At 46.1% G+C, this 16,519-nt stretch overlaps 1 protein-coding gene across 4 annotated transcripts in view; it reads left to right on the top strand.

Moving 5' to 3' along the window:
• The first annotated feature begins 356 nt into the window (after nucleotides 1-356).
• LG01H5orf63 (linkage group 01 C5orf63 homolog) overlaps nucleotides 357-16,519 on the top strand; it is a 133,648-nt gene continuing 117,485 nt past the window's right edge. For 3 of the 4 annotated variants that reach the window (XM_073624938.1, XM_073624927.1, XM_073624918.1), the window contains exon 1: nucleotides 442-950. In XM_073624938.1, coding sequence (XP_073481039.1) covers nucleotides 888-950 — 63 coding nt within the window. In that variant the 5' untranslated portion in view covers nucleotides 442-887. The other variant, XM_073624932.1, reaches the window with a different exon arrangement.

The raw sequence follows: 16,519 nt of genomic DNA, 5'->3' as shown, positions 1-16,519 counted from the left end.
CTTGATGTAAGGGGGTACTCTGATGGGGACCTTGATGTAAGGGGGTACTCTGATGTAAGAGGGTACTCTGATGGGGACCCTGATGTAAAGGGGACTCTAAGAAAGGTGCAGACTGAATTTATTTTTCTTTCACCTTTTTTTAAAGACTTTTTCTTTTGATGTAGATCATGTCATGCTGATTATATAAATAAGTACAACATATTAATTAATTTACATGTTAATAGTTCATTTGTAACTTTGCTTTTTTGGCTCATGAATATTTGTGAAATATACAATGTGACCCTCGTACTGAAAAGTTTGGCGATGGTAAATGCTGGCTCGTTTTGTACATGGATTCTGTCAGTGTAACCATGTCACCACTAGAGGGCAGTGTGACATTAGCTGCGGTCCCAGGAAGTGGAAGTGGTGGATGACGTCTCTATAGTGAAGAAGGAGGTGGGTGACACACGTGTGTGATGTGTTGTGTGTATTTCGTGTCTTGTACACAGCAGTAGATATTCATGTTTTATTTCTACTGTTTACTACGAGTCATTGCCTCTCCCCTAATACAATGACATTGCGTGTCTTCCAATTGCCATAAAACATGTCAGTGTAATGATCACCCTGAGACTGGTGCAGGTATTGGTGTGTGGACAGGTATATACTGACAGACACCACACAGCAGTAAGGACAAAGCTCATTTCTTCAAAGCAAATATTGTGCACCTGGAGTTGTCCTGTGGTAGGATGGGGGATCATTCACCCAGGTGCAGAGATTTGTACCCCATGAAAGACGTGTATCTGTACCCAGGACTGATCGGTGTTTCCATACAGTCGTCGGTAGAATGATGGACAGCCTGTGCCTGTATACTGGGAATCATATATCTGAATGTTTACCTGCATGTGTTGATGGATATGCACCCCAGAACCCAGACAGTTTGCATCCAGGTCCACTCATCCATCCCTACCCAGGTAAGCGCTTGGATATGCAGTTACCAGCGTACAGCTGCAGCCTGTCTTTTGTCTGGGTAGGCGCGTAAATGCGTCCTTAAAGGGGGTGTAAACCCTCATGGTTTTTCATTCTATGCATTAAAGTGAAAACCTTCTCTCATGCTGCAGCCCCCCAATGCCCCCGCTTTCCTTATCTGAACCCGGTCTTTTTCTCCCCAGGGACGAGCACACCAGCTCTAGTTGGTGTCTCGTGTCCTGATTAAGGATGAGCTCTGGTGTGTTCGCAAGCTGCACGTGCCGAGCCCGCCAGGAAGTCAGCACTGTACAGCGCTAATCACAAGCAGTGAGACATTTCCCGATGTGCAGCTGCAGAGATCGGGAAATGTCTCACTGCCTGTGATTAGCGCAGCGCAGTACCGACTTCCTGGCGGGCTCGGCACGTGCAGCTTGCGAACACGCCGGAGCTCATCCTTAGTCCTGATTGGATAGATTGATAGCAGCACAACCATTGGCTCCTGCTGTCAATCAAATCCAATGACGCGGGCGCCGGGCCGAGTCCTGCTTTCTGTGTCATTAGATGCAGAAGCAGGACTCGGGAGCGCGCCCGCACGGGTGTCCCAAAAGAGAGCGTTTTTCCGATGGGGCACTCGAGAAGAGGAGCAGCAGACAGCACCCCCAGAAGAGGAGGATCATGGCCACTCTGTGCTTAAAGTGATTGTAAAGGATTGATTTTTATTTTTTAAAAATAACAAACATATCATACTAACCTGCACTGTGCAGCTCGTTTTGCACCAAGTGGCCCCGAACATCCTCTTCTGGGGTCTCCTCCCTATATCAGATAACCCCCTCAGGAGAGTGCTTCTTCTAGGGGGTTACCTTGCGGGTGCCCTGCCCCCCCCCAGTGCCCACGTCATTGGATTTGATTGACAGCAGCGGGAGCCAATGGCTGTGCTGCTATCAATCTATCCAGTCAAAAGTCGGGACCCCGTGGAGAAAGGGACAGCGCGTCCCCGCCAAGGAGATGAAGGTGCTTAGGTAAGTAAAAAGGGGGGCTGGGGGGCTGGTGACTGCTAGGTGTTTTTTCACCTTAATGCAAAATCTGATTTTTTTTTTTTTTTTAAATCATTGATTTTTATCCACCCTGGTCTTTGTTAAAGAGATCAGTGGAAAAATATTTTCTTTTATCTGCTCCCCTGCAGTCATGCCATTTAGAATCTCTGGTCCCCTGTTGCAGAGAGCACTTGACAATGGAATTCCCAGAGTCATGATGTCACCTGCTGGCTCCCATTGCCCTCCCATTGTCGGTGCTCCCTCCCCATCCCTCTGGCCTCTGCACTCTGACACAGGGGAGCTTGAGCATCTTTATCATGAAATAACACTGGAGCAGATAAAAGAAAAGGTATTTCCACTTCTCTCTTTTATAAAGGCTGTGCAGCAAATGTTTTAACCACTTAACCGGCCCGAATGACAGCTACAGGGTGGTTCCATAACTCTAGGAGGGCATACATTGACGTCCTCCCAGAATAGCTCTCCCGCACACCCCCTGGGGCGCGTACACGGGAGCATCCGTGACCTCTGGACCCGGCGCATCACGGTAAATGGCTGCTGACAGTGGCTGTTTACCACGTGATCGCTCCGTCAATTAACGGAGCGATCACATGTAAACAAACCGGCGTGATATCCGGTTCCTCTCTCCCCTCTCCGTCCAGTGTGAGGGGAGAGGGGAGAGATCGGATGCAGCAGCGCTGTGGGCTGGATGTGTAATGCCCACAGCGCTGCTCAGTGACACTGACAACTGCAGCCTCTGCCATCCCTCCACCGTACTCTGCATCCTGCCATCCCTCCACCGTACTCTGCATCCTGCCATCCCTCCACCGTACTCTGCATCCTGCCATCCCTCCACCGTACTCTGCATCCTGCCATCCCTCCACCGTACTCTGCATCCTGCCATCCCTCCACCACACTCTGCATCCTGCCATCCCTCCACCACACTCTGCATCCTGCCATCCCTCCACCATACTCTGCCATCCCTTCCACCATACTCTGCCATCCCTTCTACCATACTCTGCCATCCCTTCCACCATACTCTGCCATCCCTTCCACCATACTCTGCCATCCCTTCCACCCCCAGCCATTCTCAACCATACCCAGCCATACTCGGCGATACCCAGCCATGCTCGGCGATACTATGCCGTACCCAGTCGTACTATGCCATACCCAGCCGTACTCGGCCGCACCCAGCCGTAAGGATAGGCTCGGGCGTGTTTACACAGCCCACATGCAGAGCCCACCAGGAAGTCGGCACAGCGCTGCGCTAATCATAGGCAGTGAGACATTTCCCGATCTCTGCAGCTGCACATCAGGAAAATGTCTCACTGTCTGCGGTTAGCGCATCGCCGCGCCGATTTTCTGGCGGGCTTTGTACGTGGGCTGTACGAACACGCCCGAGCCCATCCTTACTCAGCAGTACCCAGCCATACTTGGCAGTACCCAGCCGTTCCCAGCCTCTGTATGTGGCCAGGCTGTGGAAGTCTCCCACATGTGGTATCACCATACTCAGGAGAAGTAGGCAAATCTATTTTGGGGTGTCATTTTTGCTATGTACGTGCTATGTGTTAGAAATATTGTATGAATGGATAACTTTGTTTAAAAAAAAAATGCATTTTCATTTTCTTTCCACATTTTCCAAAAACTTTTAGAAAAAAATGACATGTTCAAAAGACTCATTATGTCTCATAGATTATACATTGGGGTGTTTTCTTTCCAAAATGGGGTCATTTTTGGAGCGTTTCCATTGTCCTGGTGCATAGGTAGTCAGGAAATTGGATGTGTAATTTATGCTCCAGAACGCCTGAAGGTGCTCCCTGCATGTTGGGCCTCTGTATGTGGCCATGCTGTGTAAAAGTTTCACACATGTGGTATCACCATACTTGGGAGTAATAGCAGAATGTATTTTGGAGTGTAATTTGTGGTATGTATATGCTGTATATGTGAGAAATAACCTGCTAATATGACAATTTTGTGGAAAAAAAACAACTTGATTTTTGCAAAGAATTGTGGGAAAAAAAATTACAACTTCAAAAAACTCATCATGCCTCTTATTAGATACCCTGGAATGTCTACTTTCCAATTTGGGGGTCATTTGGGGGATATTTGTACTTTCCTGGCATGTTAGGGTCTCAAGAAATAGGATAGGCCGTCAGTACTTCAGGTGTGATACATTGGCACCATAGCTTGTGGACTCTATAACTTTCACAAAGACCAAATAATATACACCGATTTGGGTTATTTTTACCAAAGACATGTAGCAGTACAAATTTTGCCCAAAATTTATGAGGAAAAATTACTAATTTGCAAAATTTTATAACAGAAACGAAGAAAAATGCATTTTTTTACTGAATTTTCAGTCTTTTTTCTTTTATAGCGCAAAAAATAAAAAATTCAGAGGTGATTAAATACCACCAAAAGAAAGCTCTATTTATAGGAAAAAAAGGACAAAAATTTCATATGGGTACAGTGTTGCATGACTGAGTAATTGTCATTCAAATTGTGAGAGCACCGAAAGCTGAAAATTGGTCTGGTTAAGTGCCCAGTGGGTAAGTGGTTAAACACCACTCATAGTAAAGGTGGCCATAGGAGGTTCTAATCTCGCCTGGTTCAGCAGGGACCACGGATGAGATTCAAACTACGTGTGGGCAGGCTGATTGTACCCAAGTTGATCGATTGATCAACTTGGATACAACCGGCCTGTCACCTTTTTCATGCGATTACTGCCAGAGGCTATAGCCACTAGCAATAATCACTGTGTGTTCTCCTGGCCGGGACATCTCCCCTCGCCAGGAGAACATAATATCTCTGTGGGAGGGATTCCACTATCAACCCTGACTGTGTTGATGGGGGAATCAAGCAATTTTCTTAATCGCTTCGTGTGTGGCCGGCTTAAAGTGGAACATTAATCAGAAAAGTAAGTTCTGCTAGATCAGTTAAGGCTGGCCCCTTTTGCAGGTATAGCTCTGTAAAACATTAAAAATAAGTGTCTATACTGTTTAAAATCCAGTAATACACTGTCTCGTCCTGCTCTGCACATGCTCAGTTGATCTCCATTTTTAGGCACTGCTGAGTTGGTAGAGGCTGATCTGCTGACAGCCTTAGGCGCCTTTCACACGGACGGCTATTCTGCCGCAGTTAAAAGCATGTTTTTTTTCCTGTGGAGTTCGACTCCAGGCACTGCGATCAGCTGCATTTGCACAGTGTGATTAGCTGCGGTCGCGTTTGGCTGCGGTTTGCCATTTCCATGGCAACCCGACAGGGTGCCGACTCGCACTGTTTGGTATGAATCTTGAGGGGGAACTCCACGCCAAATTTTAAATAAAAAAATGGCGTAGGTTCCCCCTCAGGGGCATACCAGGCCCTTCGGTCTGGTATGGATTTTAAGAGGAACCCCTACACCGAAAAAACGGCGTGGGGTCCCCCCCAAAATCCATACCAGACCCTTATCCGAGCACGCAGCCCAGTCAGTCAGAAGAGGGGGGTGGGGACGGGCAAGCGCCCCCCCCTCCTGAACCGTACCAGGCCGCATGCCCTCAACATGGGGGTGGGTGCTTTGGGGGAGGGGGCGCCCTGCGGGCCCCCCACCCCAAAGCACCTTGTCCCCATGTTGATGAGGACAAGGGCCTCTTCCCGACAACCCTGGCCGTTGGTTGTCGGGGTATGCGGGCGGAGGGCTTATCGGAATCCGGGAGCCCCCTTTAATAAGGGGGTCCCCAGATCCCGGCTCCCCACCCTATGTGAATGAGTATGGGGTTCAGGCATGAAGCATGCTGTAAGTAAATGCAGTGCAGTGTCACTAAATAAATAGAGTCCTAACTTGCCCTATACCACCTCAACCCGACCTATACCACCTCAACCTGCCCTATACCACCCCAACCTGCCACTATACCACCCTATACTATCATTTACAGGGGCCAGCTTGGTGTGCGCCCTGTGACCGTGTGCTGCCTGCAGGGTAGTCTAGACAGGAATGGGGATGACACCATGTTTTACTGCACCAGTTGACACCAACCCTAGTGACGCCACTGAGCGGAATGAAACCCTCCTATCCTTTATAGCCAAGGAAGCTGCTTCTGTTTGATCTGCAACTGCCATGGTGCTGCAGATGTGATAAGATGTGACATCCGCCTTATGATGGTTTGGTTGAGAACACAATTTAATGTGACAGTTAGCAATCCTGGCATTCCAGGAATGTAACTTTAAAAAAAAAAAACAGTTAAATCGATGGGTTTAGTTCCACTTCATAATTTTCTGCTGTTCAGAGCCTCTGGGCTTCAGCAAAATGGCTGCCTCCAGCAAGAAGAAACAGGAGCAATGCTGGAGGCAAATTTCAGGACATACTATTTTTGGTAGCGTAATTATTAACATGGAATGTATGTTCCTTTGGTAAAGAACATTTTTTTTCATCAAATTGTAATGGGTAAAGTTCCACTTTAAGCCTGCCATGTTGAGAAGAGAAGTAATTCTCATCTACAATACCATGCTGTACTACACACTGTTTTACTCTGGGCTGTATAAGACCAATCATGCCTTAACTTTTGCTCAATGCATTGCTTGTTTAAATGAATCTGTTGCATATTGCAGAGAGCTCAGGACTACATATTTGGGGTTTATTCGCTAAAGAAATAGAACATGTTTGCCTTGCAAAGTGAATTTTTAATTACCTCACTTACCTTAGTAAATGAGAGAAAACTAGGTGAAAATTCACACAAGGAATACCCAATCATGTGCATGCAAAATGGAAAACAAGGATTTTTGCTTGCACATAATTGGATGACTAAAATCAGTAAAGTTTCACCCCATTCACTAAATTAAGCGAACATGCTCCACTCCTTTAGTAAGTCAACCCTAATATATACAGCTTATAAAGCTAGCTTCAAAACCCACACTACATATTTATGAAATGGCCTACTTAATTTCCTCATAGACGATGACCTGACACCACATAACAGTGTCGCAGAAAATAAGAAATCTTCTCTGAATGTAGAGGAGTGATTAGTTCTCTTTACAGGTATATCGCTGAGCGTCGGGGGCAGTTTTCCCCAGTCTTGTAAGAAACCATTCCTGGATGGATGTTGATTCCTGGGTGGTGTGGTATGTAGCATGTTCACATGGAATAAAAAAAGACAGGAGTGGGTATAGCACTGGGTAGTCATGGTTCCAGCTTCACCACTGGGAAATAAAACAGGATACAGTGTCCCACATACATGATGTTCAAAGGAAGAGACTCTGAAATTAGGCTTTGATCATCTGTGAGTGTGCATAAGTGAGATAACCACCTTGAGGCTTGCAAGATTTTGGTCAAGGGGTTCGTATGGGTATCTTTCATGTGGGACATGCTCCTTGGGACTGTAATTGTAAAGGATTGTGTCACATACATTGTGCCACAGCCCTGGACCGAAGCCAAGAAAGGTCAAGACAAGGGACTTGCAGGCCTTGTGTGTGCTTGAAAATATACCCCTTTCACACTGGAGGCGTTTTTCAGGCGCTTTAGTGCTATAAATAGCACCTGTAAAGCGCCTGAATAAAGCCTCATCTTCAATCCCAGTGTGAAAGCCCGAGTGCTTTCACATGGATGCTGCACTGGGGGGACATCAAAAAAAGTCCTGCAGCAGCATCTTTGAGGCGCTTTAGGACACCGCTCCTAAAGCGCCCCGCGCCTCGGCAGTGGCGCTTTGCTGGCGCTTTTAACCCTTTATTCTGCTGCTAGCGGGGGTTAAAGACTATGGTAAAGCGCCGCTAAAACTAGCAGCGCTTTACCGCTGATGGTCAGGCGCTGGATGTGTGAAAGGGCTCTAATTCTTAACTTGGCAGGTATGAACTATCTACTAAAAAGTAATCTTGCGCTAAGAGTGCCAATAAATCAAGAAATGACAGCAGTAATTACCAATACCCAAGCACCTGATATTGCCACCGCATCCAGCACCTGGCAGGCGTGAGTATCACCGCTGTAGCCATGTCCTATGCGTTTCATCAAAAATGCATAGGGCGGAGCTACAGCAGTGATGTCATCACACTCGCCGGGGTTCTGGATGCTATAACTGTGACAGGCTGTCTTGCTTTTTATGATATGTGGGTAGGATAATATTGTACCATGAGCAATTTCTCTGCCTCTTTTACGTGGTGTATGCTGTGTGCTTGATTGATGGAATATCTTAAAGTATAACTAAAGGCAAAACCTTTTTTTTAGTTTTGGATAGAATAGAGAAGGATTGGCACCTCTATCAGTTTTTATTGCTGTCTGTATCTCTGTTAGGGAGATTTACTCTCTCTGTTTGTCTTGTTTACCATTATCATTAAAAGTGAAAGTAAAAGAAAATCCCAAATTTTGGTTTGTCCTAAGAAAAGTAATCGTCCAATGGGGACACTAGTTCTGGTGACCTGGGGGTCCCCAAGGAATTCCCTATATTTGAGGGAATTTCTACTTGCTTCTTTTTTGGCTATGGGACAGGAAGTGAAGGGATATCTCCACAATGGGACAAAGATGGCAAAAATAAACATTACATGGGAATATAACGCTCCCTTCCTCTATCCAAAATGAAAAAAAAAAGTTTTGTCTATAGTTCTACTTTAATGTAATCTGCTACAAAGTGGTGGTATAAGCGACTGGCTATGGAAACGTTGGTTCAACATCTGTCCATCCATCCATGTTCTGGATTTTTTCCTTACAAGCGCTGCTAGACCTCTTATAATTTGTGGCCTAGTTTTGTGGTAAGTGGCTGTGACAGACCTAGCCGGGACAGAGGCTTTTGGAGGGGACTGAATGCTAGCCTCTTGCCTACCGATTATGGGCCCTGGCATTTGGGGGAACGGTGCTCTTTGTGAGCTGTATGCCTGGGGACCCTTGAGGTGGCGTTACTTTAGATTCAGGTCCATGTCCCCCAAGACACAGACTCTGGGGACCCTGGATATGCCATATTACAAATAGTGACTGAGAAAATATATATTGGATTACTTAAAATGGGACAGTAATATTTATACACAATATCTCCCAGGATACTGTATATGTAAAGACTATTCTTGGTTTGTTTGATTCTGAACTCAACATGTTAATTGAAAGAGCTGATCACATTGGCCTCTGTACAATGTATAAAGAAATAAGAGGTTGCGCTAATGCTAGTGGAACACAATAAATAATTTACAGTGAAGAAAAAATTCATATGGGAATTATAAATAAATCAATGTGCAGAACTTTAGTAGTAAAGAAAAAAAGTCCATAAATTAAAACCTCAATTGAGTGTTATAAAAAGTCCAAAGAAAAAACCATCAATGAAGTGTTGTAAAGCGTCCAAATCACCAACAAAAAATAAAAATAAAAGTAAAAAAAATCCAAGTGGTAAGCAATGAAGATCAGTGATAACGAGGAAGGGTCCACCACCAGGTATTGAAGGGGTTACTCCTTACCAGAAGGCCATGACCCCCCACTACAGAGGATCACAGCAAGCAGAGATCTTTTAAAGCCAGAATGGGGATTAGCAGCGGTGTCCACCAGGGGTCATCTCGTCAGCAGCCACTCCAACAACCCAGGGCATTGATACCATAAAATAAAAAGGGGCTCACATAGTGTAAAACCACTTTACATTTTATTAAAATAGATAAAAAACAGATATACACTTACAAAGTGTCAGATGGATAAACAGCCTTAAGTCCGGCTCCGTGGCCACCGGAGCTCGGACAAACCCGTCCTACTGGGAAGCAACTCGCTTGGGGGTGACGTCGGCGCGTCGTCTGGCTCCGCCCTACACGTTTCGTGACATCATCACGTCTTCCAGGGGCACAGGCGGCGCACTGCGTCACCCCTCTTAAGTAGTGCTGAGCCGGACCAAGCCTCACTATGGATCGCCATACACGATGGACCGCACGGACCACCGCATACACTTCCGGTTTCGAAGTGCGCTCCACAGTGCAAGCGACCAGCGGAGACCACACAGCCCAGACAGCACAGATCTAAATCAATACATATTCACAAAACCTTGTGCATTAAACTGTTAACCAACAAGGTGCCTATTGCAGGATGAACCTAATGGCCAATGTATATACACACATGTGCACAATTTCACACAAAACGGACAGAACATACTGAAATAAACTATCCCTCCGATTCGTACCACCATAGACTCGCCAATCAACAACAAACAATCTGGGTTGAATGGATTGAGCCAAACGGAAGTCTTAATAACATTGAAGGGGAATTGGTAGGGGGCCAGTAAGAGCCTCCAAAAGAGGGATTAGTGGGGGGCCGGTGAGGGCCTCCAACCCAATCACATCTTCTGCAAACGACAGCGCCAGAAGGCGTATGTCGTTCTCCCTAATGATCGGAGAAAAAATTGGACTTTAAACAAAAAATTGGACTTTAAACAAAAAATAAATAAAAACAACATGAATAAAAATGAGGTTAATTGACTCCAGATAGGTGGATATACAATGTACAATGTAGGAGACGGGCCGACCCCTAGTGGAGCTCCTGCTGTTGTGAGAATGTCCTGTGTTTAATCTTATGATAATGTATCATCTACTGTGTGAAGCTCGGTGACAACAAGTCTGACCTGTAGTGAAATCCTGATTTATCATAACAATGATCAGGCTGCTTTAAGGGATTCGTTAATGAGCTCATGTTAATTAGGTTTCTGATGAGAGGTTGTATTTTCATCCTGCTGTATAAATTTGTGTGAGATCTCAAAATAAATTCTTTCCTGTTTGACCCTCAAGACAGAGCCTCATTTCGTACTTGGGGGGAGAATTATTCGTTTGGGTTTCTTGTTCGGCTGATCGGAGTGTTTGGACATGGAATTTCCTAAACGGCTTTAACCCCTTTCATACTCGGGGTGTCGTTACAGTGGCTCTAAATGTCACTGGTGGTTTGGTGCACATAGGTGTTTATGGAAGAGGAATCTTTTGTGATCTTCAGTTGTCATTTTCTCCCTGATTGAAGGCACTTATTCACGCGAAGGACTTTGGTTTTGCACTTTTTTCTATGGGACTTTATTATGAACGGTTCATTTTTATATTATTTATTCACAGTATTTCATGCACTTGATGTTTTTCATAATTTCTGTGTCCATATATGCACAGTATTTATTTAGTTTGTGATATGCACATGATATAAATTCATATTTATTTTGATAACGCAGCATAGATTGTTTGTTTGTTTATTTTGTATCTACTGTTGCCAAAATTTTCGGCTTGAATTTTCCAATAAAAAATGTCCCTGTAAAAAAGAAAAGAAATACTTCCCTTTCCTGCTGCATGTGATACCAAACACCACTATTTTGAAGACCTCGACCTCGTTTGGTGGTGCAGGCAACAAGAGAGTCAAGTATTTACTCTCTTCTTTACAGGCACATCTTTTATTTGGACTATCAGGTTGAAAACAGAGTATTTTAACTTCTTCCCACACGTGCTATAGAAAGACAGCTACAGAGCGGGCCTTAATTGCCTGGAGGGCATCTATAGACGACCTCCGGAGCATGAGCTGTCAGTGTGTCCCTGCGGGCGGTGCGCTCTGTGATCACCGAGTCTATGAGACAGAGATCGGATCCCAGCCCCTTACCATGTGATCAGCTGTCAGTGACAGCTGATCACGTGATGTAAACAGAAGATCGGTAATCTGTATTTTTTTTCCCTCACGCTGTCAGCCGATCACTGACTTCTGTCAGAGAAACATCGGCTGCCTCCATTGATCAGCTGCCTCATCTGTGTTCACCAGTGTCACCTGCCAATGCCCACCAATGCCACCTATCAGTACTCACCAGTGCCACATACCAGTGCCCACTGGTGCCATTTACTTTTGCCCACCAGTGCCACCTATCAATGTCCACCAGTGCTGCCAATCAGTGCCCATCAGTGCCGCCTCATCAGCGCCCATCAATGAAGGAGAAAAATTACTGTATTTATTGGCGTATAACACTCACTTTTTCACCATGAAAATTGGGTGCAAATAGTGTGTGCGTGTTATATGCCAATACTTCAATTTTAGCTGCCTCGGAGGGGACAGGGAGGGGGTCGGGACGAGCGCCATCAGATTAAATATTGTGAGAATCTCCTGCTTACTTGGCGGCCTCTGTTATAGGAAGCTGCTGCATTGAAGGTAATGGTGAGGCTGCTGCATTGATGGCAATGGTGAGGTTGCTGGATTGATGACAACGGTGAGGCTGCTGCATTGATGGCAGTGGTGAGGCTGCAGATGGGCATTAATCAGGCTGCATTGATGGCAATGGTGAGGCTGCAGATGGGCACTGACCCTTATGTTGCTTAAATATTAAATCCTTATTACATTTACATTTTTTTCCTGAAACTTCCCTCTTATAATTAATGTGCGTGTTATACACCTGTGCGTGTTATACGCCAATAAATACGGTACCTGTTTTCAAAATTTTATAACAAACTATGAAACAGTTTTTTTTTCAAAATTTTCGGTATTTTTTTGGGTTTTTTTTAGCAAAAAATAAAAAGCTCCAAAAGAAAGCTCTATTTTTGGGGAAAAAAAATCATAAAAATGTCATCTGGGCACAGCATTGCATGACCGCTCCATTGTCATTCAAATTGTGACAGCTCTGAAAGCTGAAAATTGGTCTGGGCAGGAAGGGGGTTTAAGTGCCCAGTAAGCAAGTGGTTAAAGCCCAACTCAAACTTGGCATGCCTAGCTATGATGTCAGACTGGGTACCTCCCCCCACCATCCAACAAGAGGGCCCCTTCACAACAAACTCTTGTCTTGGCTCTGTGCACTTTCCCAAGACAAGTGGTAGCAAGAGCAATGCAGAAGGAAAGGTATCATGTAAACTGCGGATTAGGAAGCACCTAACAACATGGGGCAGAGTACTACATGTACTTTGTCCCATGAGGGGACAGAATAATGAAAAAAATGAATGATATGCTTTCTTTAACCACTTAAGGACAGAGCCTCGTTTTGAGATTTGGTGTTTTTTTTGCTAGAAAATTACTTTGAACCCCCAAACATTATATATATATATATATATATATATATATATATATATATATATATATATTTTTTTTTTTTTTTTTGTAACACCCTAGAGAATAAAATGGCTGTCGTTACAATACTTTCTGTCACATTGTGTTTGCGCAGCAGTCTTACAAGCGCACTTTTTTTTGAAAAATACAATTTTTTTAATTAAAAAAATAAGACAACAGTAAAGTTAGCCCAATTTGTTTTTATATTGTGAAAGATGATGTTACCCCAAGTAAATTGATACCCAACATGTCGCTTAAAAATTGTGCCTGCTCATGGAATGACGGCAAACTTTTACCCTTAAAAATCTCCATAGGCAATGTTTAAAAAATTCTATAGGTTGCATGTTTTGAATTACAGAGGAGGTCCTGGGCTAGAATTATTGCTCTACCGATCATGGCGATACCTCACATAAGTGGTTTGAACACCATTTACATATGTTTGCGATACTCACGTATGCGTTCGCTTTTGTGCATGAGCTCGGTGGGACGGGGAGCGCTAAAAATCTTTTTTTCTTTTACGCTGTTCTTTAAAAAAAAAAATTGTGTCACTTTTATTTCTATTACAAGGAATGTAAGAATCTTTTGTAATAAAAAAAAAAGCATGGCAGGACCTCTTAAATATGAAATCTGGGGTCAAAAAGACCTCAGATCTCATATTTAAACTGAAATGCAATAAAAAATAAAACGTCATTTAAAAAAAAAAAAAAAAAAAAGTTCCTTTAAGAGCTATGGGAGGAAGTGAAGTTTTGACGTCGCTTCCGCCCTGCAATGGTATGGAGCTGGGTGGGGGCCATCTTCCTCTCAGTCAGCTCCATACCACAGACCGAGAAGGATCCAATCGCCTCCGCCGCTACCGACAGCTCCGGTAAGCGGTGGAGGGCTACGGAGCACGGCGAGAGGAGGGGGCCCTCTCTCGCCACCGAAAAAAGAGACCAGTTTTATCTGAAAGACGACCGCCCGCTCTTGAAGAGGATACCGAGGTTATGGTAGCTAGCTGCTGCCATAACAACGATATTCCTCTTCAAACGTATAACGACGGCAGGCGGTCGGCAAGTGGTTAACCAGTTCCATACCGGGCCATAGTCAAATGACGCAGGTAGGAACACTCTTTTCCTTTGGGTGGACGCCACAGTAGAGGCTTCTTGTCGCTACTGCGGGCCTCTGGGAGCCAGTAGCGTGGAGATCAAGGATCAGGCGTGTCCGTCGGGACACAGCCCCTCCCCGATCAGGGTAAAGAGACAATGAAATTGGCTCTTTACCACGTGACCAGCTGTGTCCAATCACAGCCGGTCACTTTGTACCTCATTGTGCACGCAGTTCGTGTGCGCCCCCCGGCGGCACACAGCGTGGCAATCAGGGATGAGGCTTGTCCCTCGGACAAAGCCCGGCCCCGTTTAGGGTAGATAGCCAATGATATTGGCTCTTTACCACGTGGCCGGCTGTGTCCAATAACAGCCGTTCACAAATGTAAACATACCACGGGTAACTGGCTGTTACTGAGTTCTCCTCCTCACACACCGATCCAATGTAAGGAGGAGATCGCAGAACAGTGAGTTACTGATTACTGTGTATTACTACTGTGCCCAGATTAGCTCTTTACCACGTGACCGGCTGTGTCCAATAACAGCCGTTCACAAATGTAAACATACCATGGTTAACTGTCTGTTACTGAGTTCTCCTCCTCACACACCGATCCAATGTAAGGAGGAGATCGCAGAACAGCGAGTTACCGATTACTGTGTATTACTACTGTGCCCAGATTGCCCCCCCTGAATAAAAAGGACCTGTCATCATCCTGTCTGAGTACTTGTCAGCCCGTCTGAGTCTATGTCCCGTGAGCCCATCAGGAGTTCCTGTCCCGTGAGCCCATCAGGAGTTCCCTGTCCCGTGAGCCCATCAGGAGTTCCCTGTCCCGTGAGCCCATCAGGAGTTCCCTGTCCCGTGAGCCCATCAGGAGTTCCCTGTCCCGTGAGCCCATCAGGAGTTCCCTGTCCCGTGAGCCCATCAGGAGTTCCCTGTCCCGTGAGCCCATCAGGAGTTCCCTGTCCCGTGAGCCCATCAGGAGTTCCCTGTCCCGTGAGCCCATCAGGAGTTCCCTGTCCCGTGAGCCCATCAGGAGTTCCCTGTCCCGTGAGCCCATCAGGAGTTCCCTGTCCCGTGAGCCCATCAGGAGTTCCCTGTCCCGTGAGCCCATCAGGAGTTCCCTGTCCCGTGAGCCCATCAGGAGTTCCCTGTCCCGTGAGCCCATCAGGAGTTCCCTGTCCCGTGAGCCCATCAGGAGTTCCCTGTCCCGTGAGCCCATCAGGAGTTCCCTGTCCCGTGAGCCCATCAGGAGTTCCCTGTCCCGTGAGCCCATCAGGAGTTCCCTGTCCCGTGAGCCCATCAGGAGTTCCCTGTCCCGTGAGCCCATCAGGAGTTCCCTGTCCCGTGAGCCCATCAGGAGCTCCCTGTCCCGTGAGCCCATCAGGAGCTCCCTGTCCCGTGAGCCCATCAGGAGCTCCCTGTCCCGTGAGCCCATCAGGAGCTCCCTGTCCCGTGAGCCCATCAGGAGCTCCCTGTCCCGTGAGCCCATCAGGAGCTCCCTGTCCCGTGAGCCCATCAGGAGCTCCCTGTCCCGTGAGCCCATCAGGAGCTCCCTGTCCCGTGAGCCCATCAGTGTCATCTGTTGTACAGCCACCATGTCCCAAAAAGTTTACACTCCAGAAGAGGCATATCGAATCCAAAGCCTGACTGATGAGAGCAGAAGGGAGCTCTCACCACCCCAGTACAGTTCAGATTCTGTTTCGGAATATGAGCCCGCCGAAGGCAGTACATCCAAATCGGAGGAGGAAGTAGTCAGTACTAAAAGAAGATGGTCTGAAGACCAGGCAGTTACCAGCAGCACCAGACACCGCAATGGCCAATCGGGAAATGCCATTGGCGCTAGACCCCAAGAGGAGAGGCCCAGTACAAGGGCTGGAATTTCACACCAGACCCAAAGATTTCTGGCCCAAATTCATCTTCAGGATGCCTTGGCAAACCCATTGTGGCTGCCTTCTAGCACAGGGTCAGCCACAATCCCTCCTTTTACAGCACAGCCAGGTTTGCAGGCCAACACCGAAAATGTTTCTGAAATTGATTTTTTTACTTTATTTTTCCCTACTTCAGAGCATCGTGGACTAAACCAATCTTTTTGCCCATCAGTATATAGAAAACAACCCCAACTCAAGCTATGCCCGCCCTTTCGAATGGAGACCCCCTAACAGTGGAGCTTAGAGCTTAGATTGTTTTTAGGCCTTACACTCAACATGGGGCTTACAAAAAAAACAAAGTGCATGCATATTGGTCTACGAACCCCATCCACCACATGCCAATTTTTTCAGCTGTGATGTCCAGGTCCCGCTATGACATGATAATGCGCTTTCTGCATTTCAGTGATAACTCGCGGTGCCCCAACCCCCCCCCCCCAATCATTCTGACTTTGATAAATTGTAGAAAATTCGCCCCCAATTGAGTTTTTAAATAAGAGGTTTGCTGATCTTTATATCCCTAACCAGAACATCTCTGTGGACGAATTCCTGGTCCTTTT

The sequence above is a fragment of the Aquarana catesbeiana genome, linkage group LG01 (assembly GCF_042186555.1).
Source record: "Aquarana catesbeiana isolate 2022-GZ linkage group LG01, ASM4218655v1, whole genome shotgun sequence".
In the NCBI taxonomy this organism is placed as follows: domain Eukaryota; kingdom Metazoa; phylum Chordata; class Amphibia; order Anura; family Ranidae; genus Aquarana; species Aquarana catesbeiana.
This window is presented reverse-complemented; position numbering and strand designations above follow the sequence as displayed.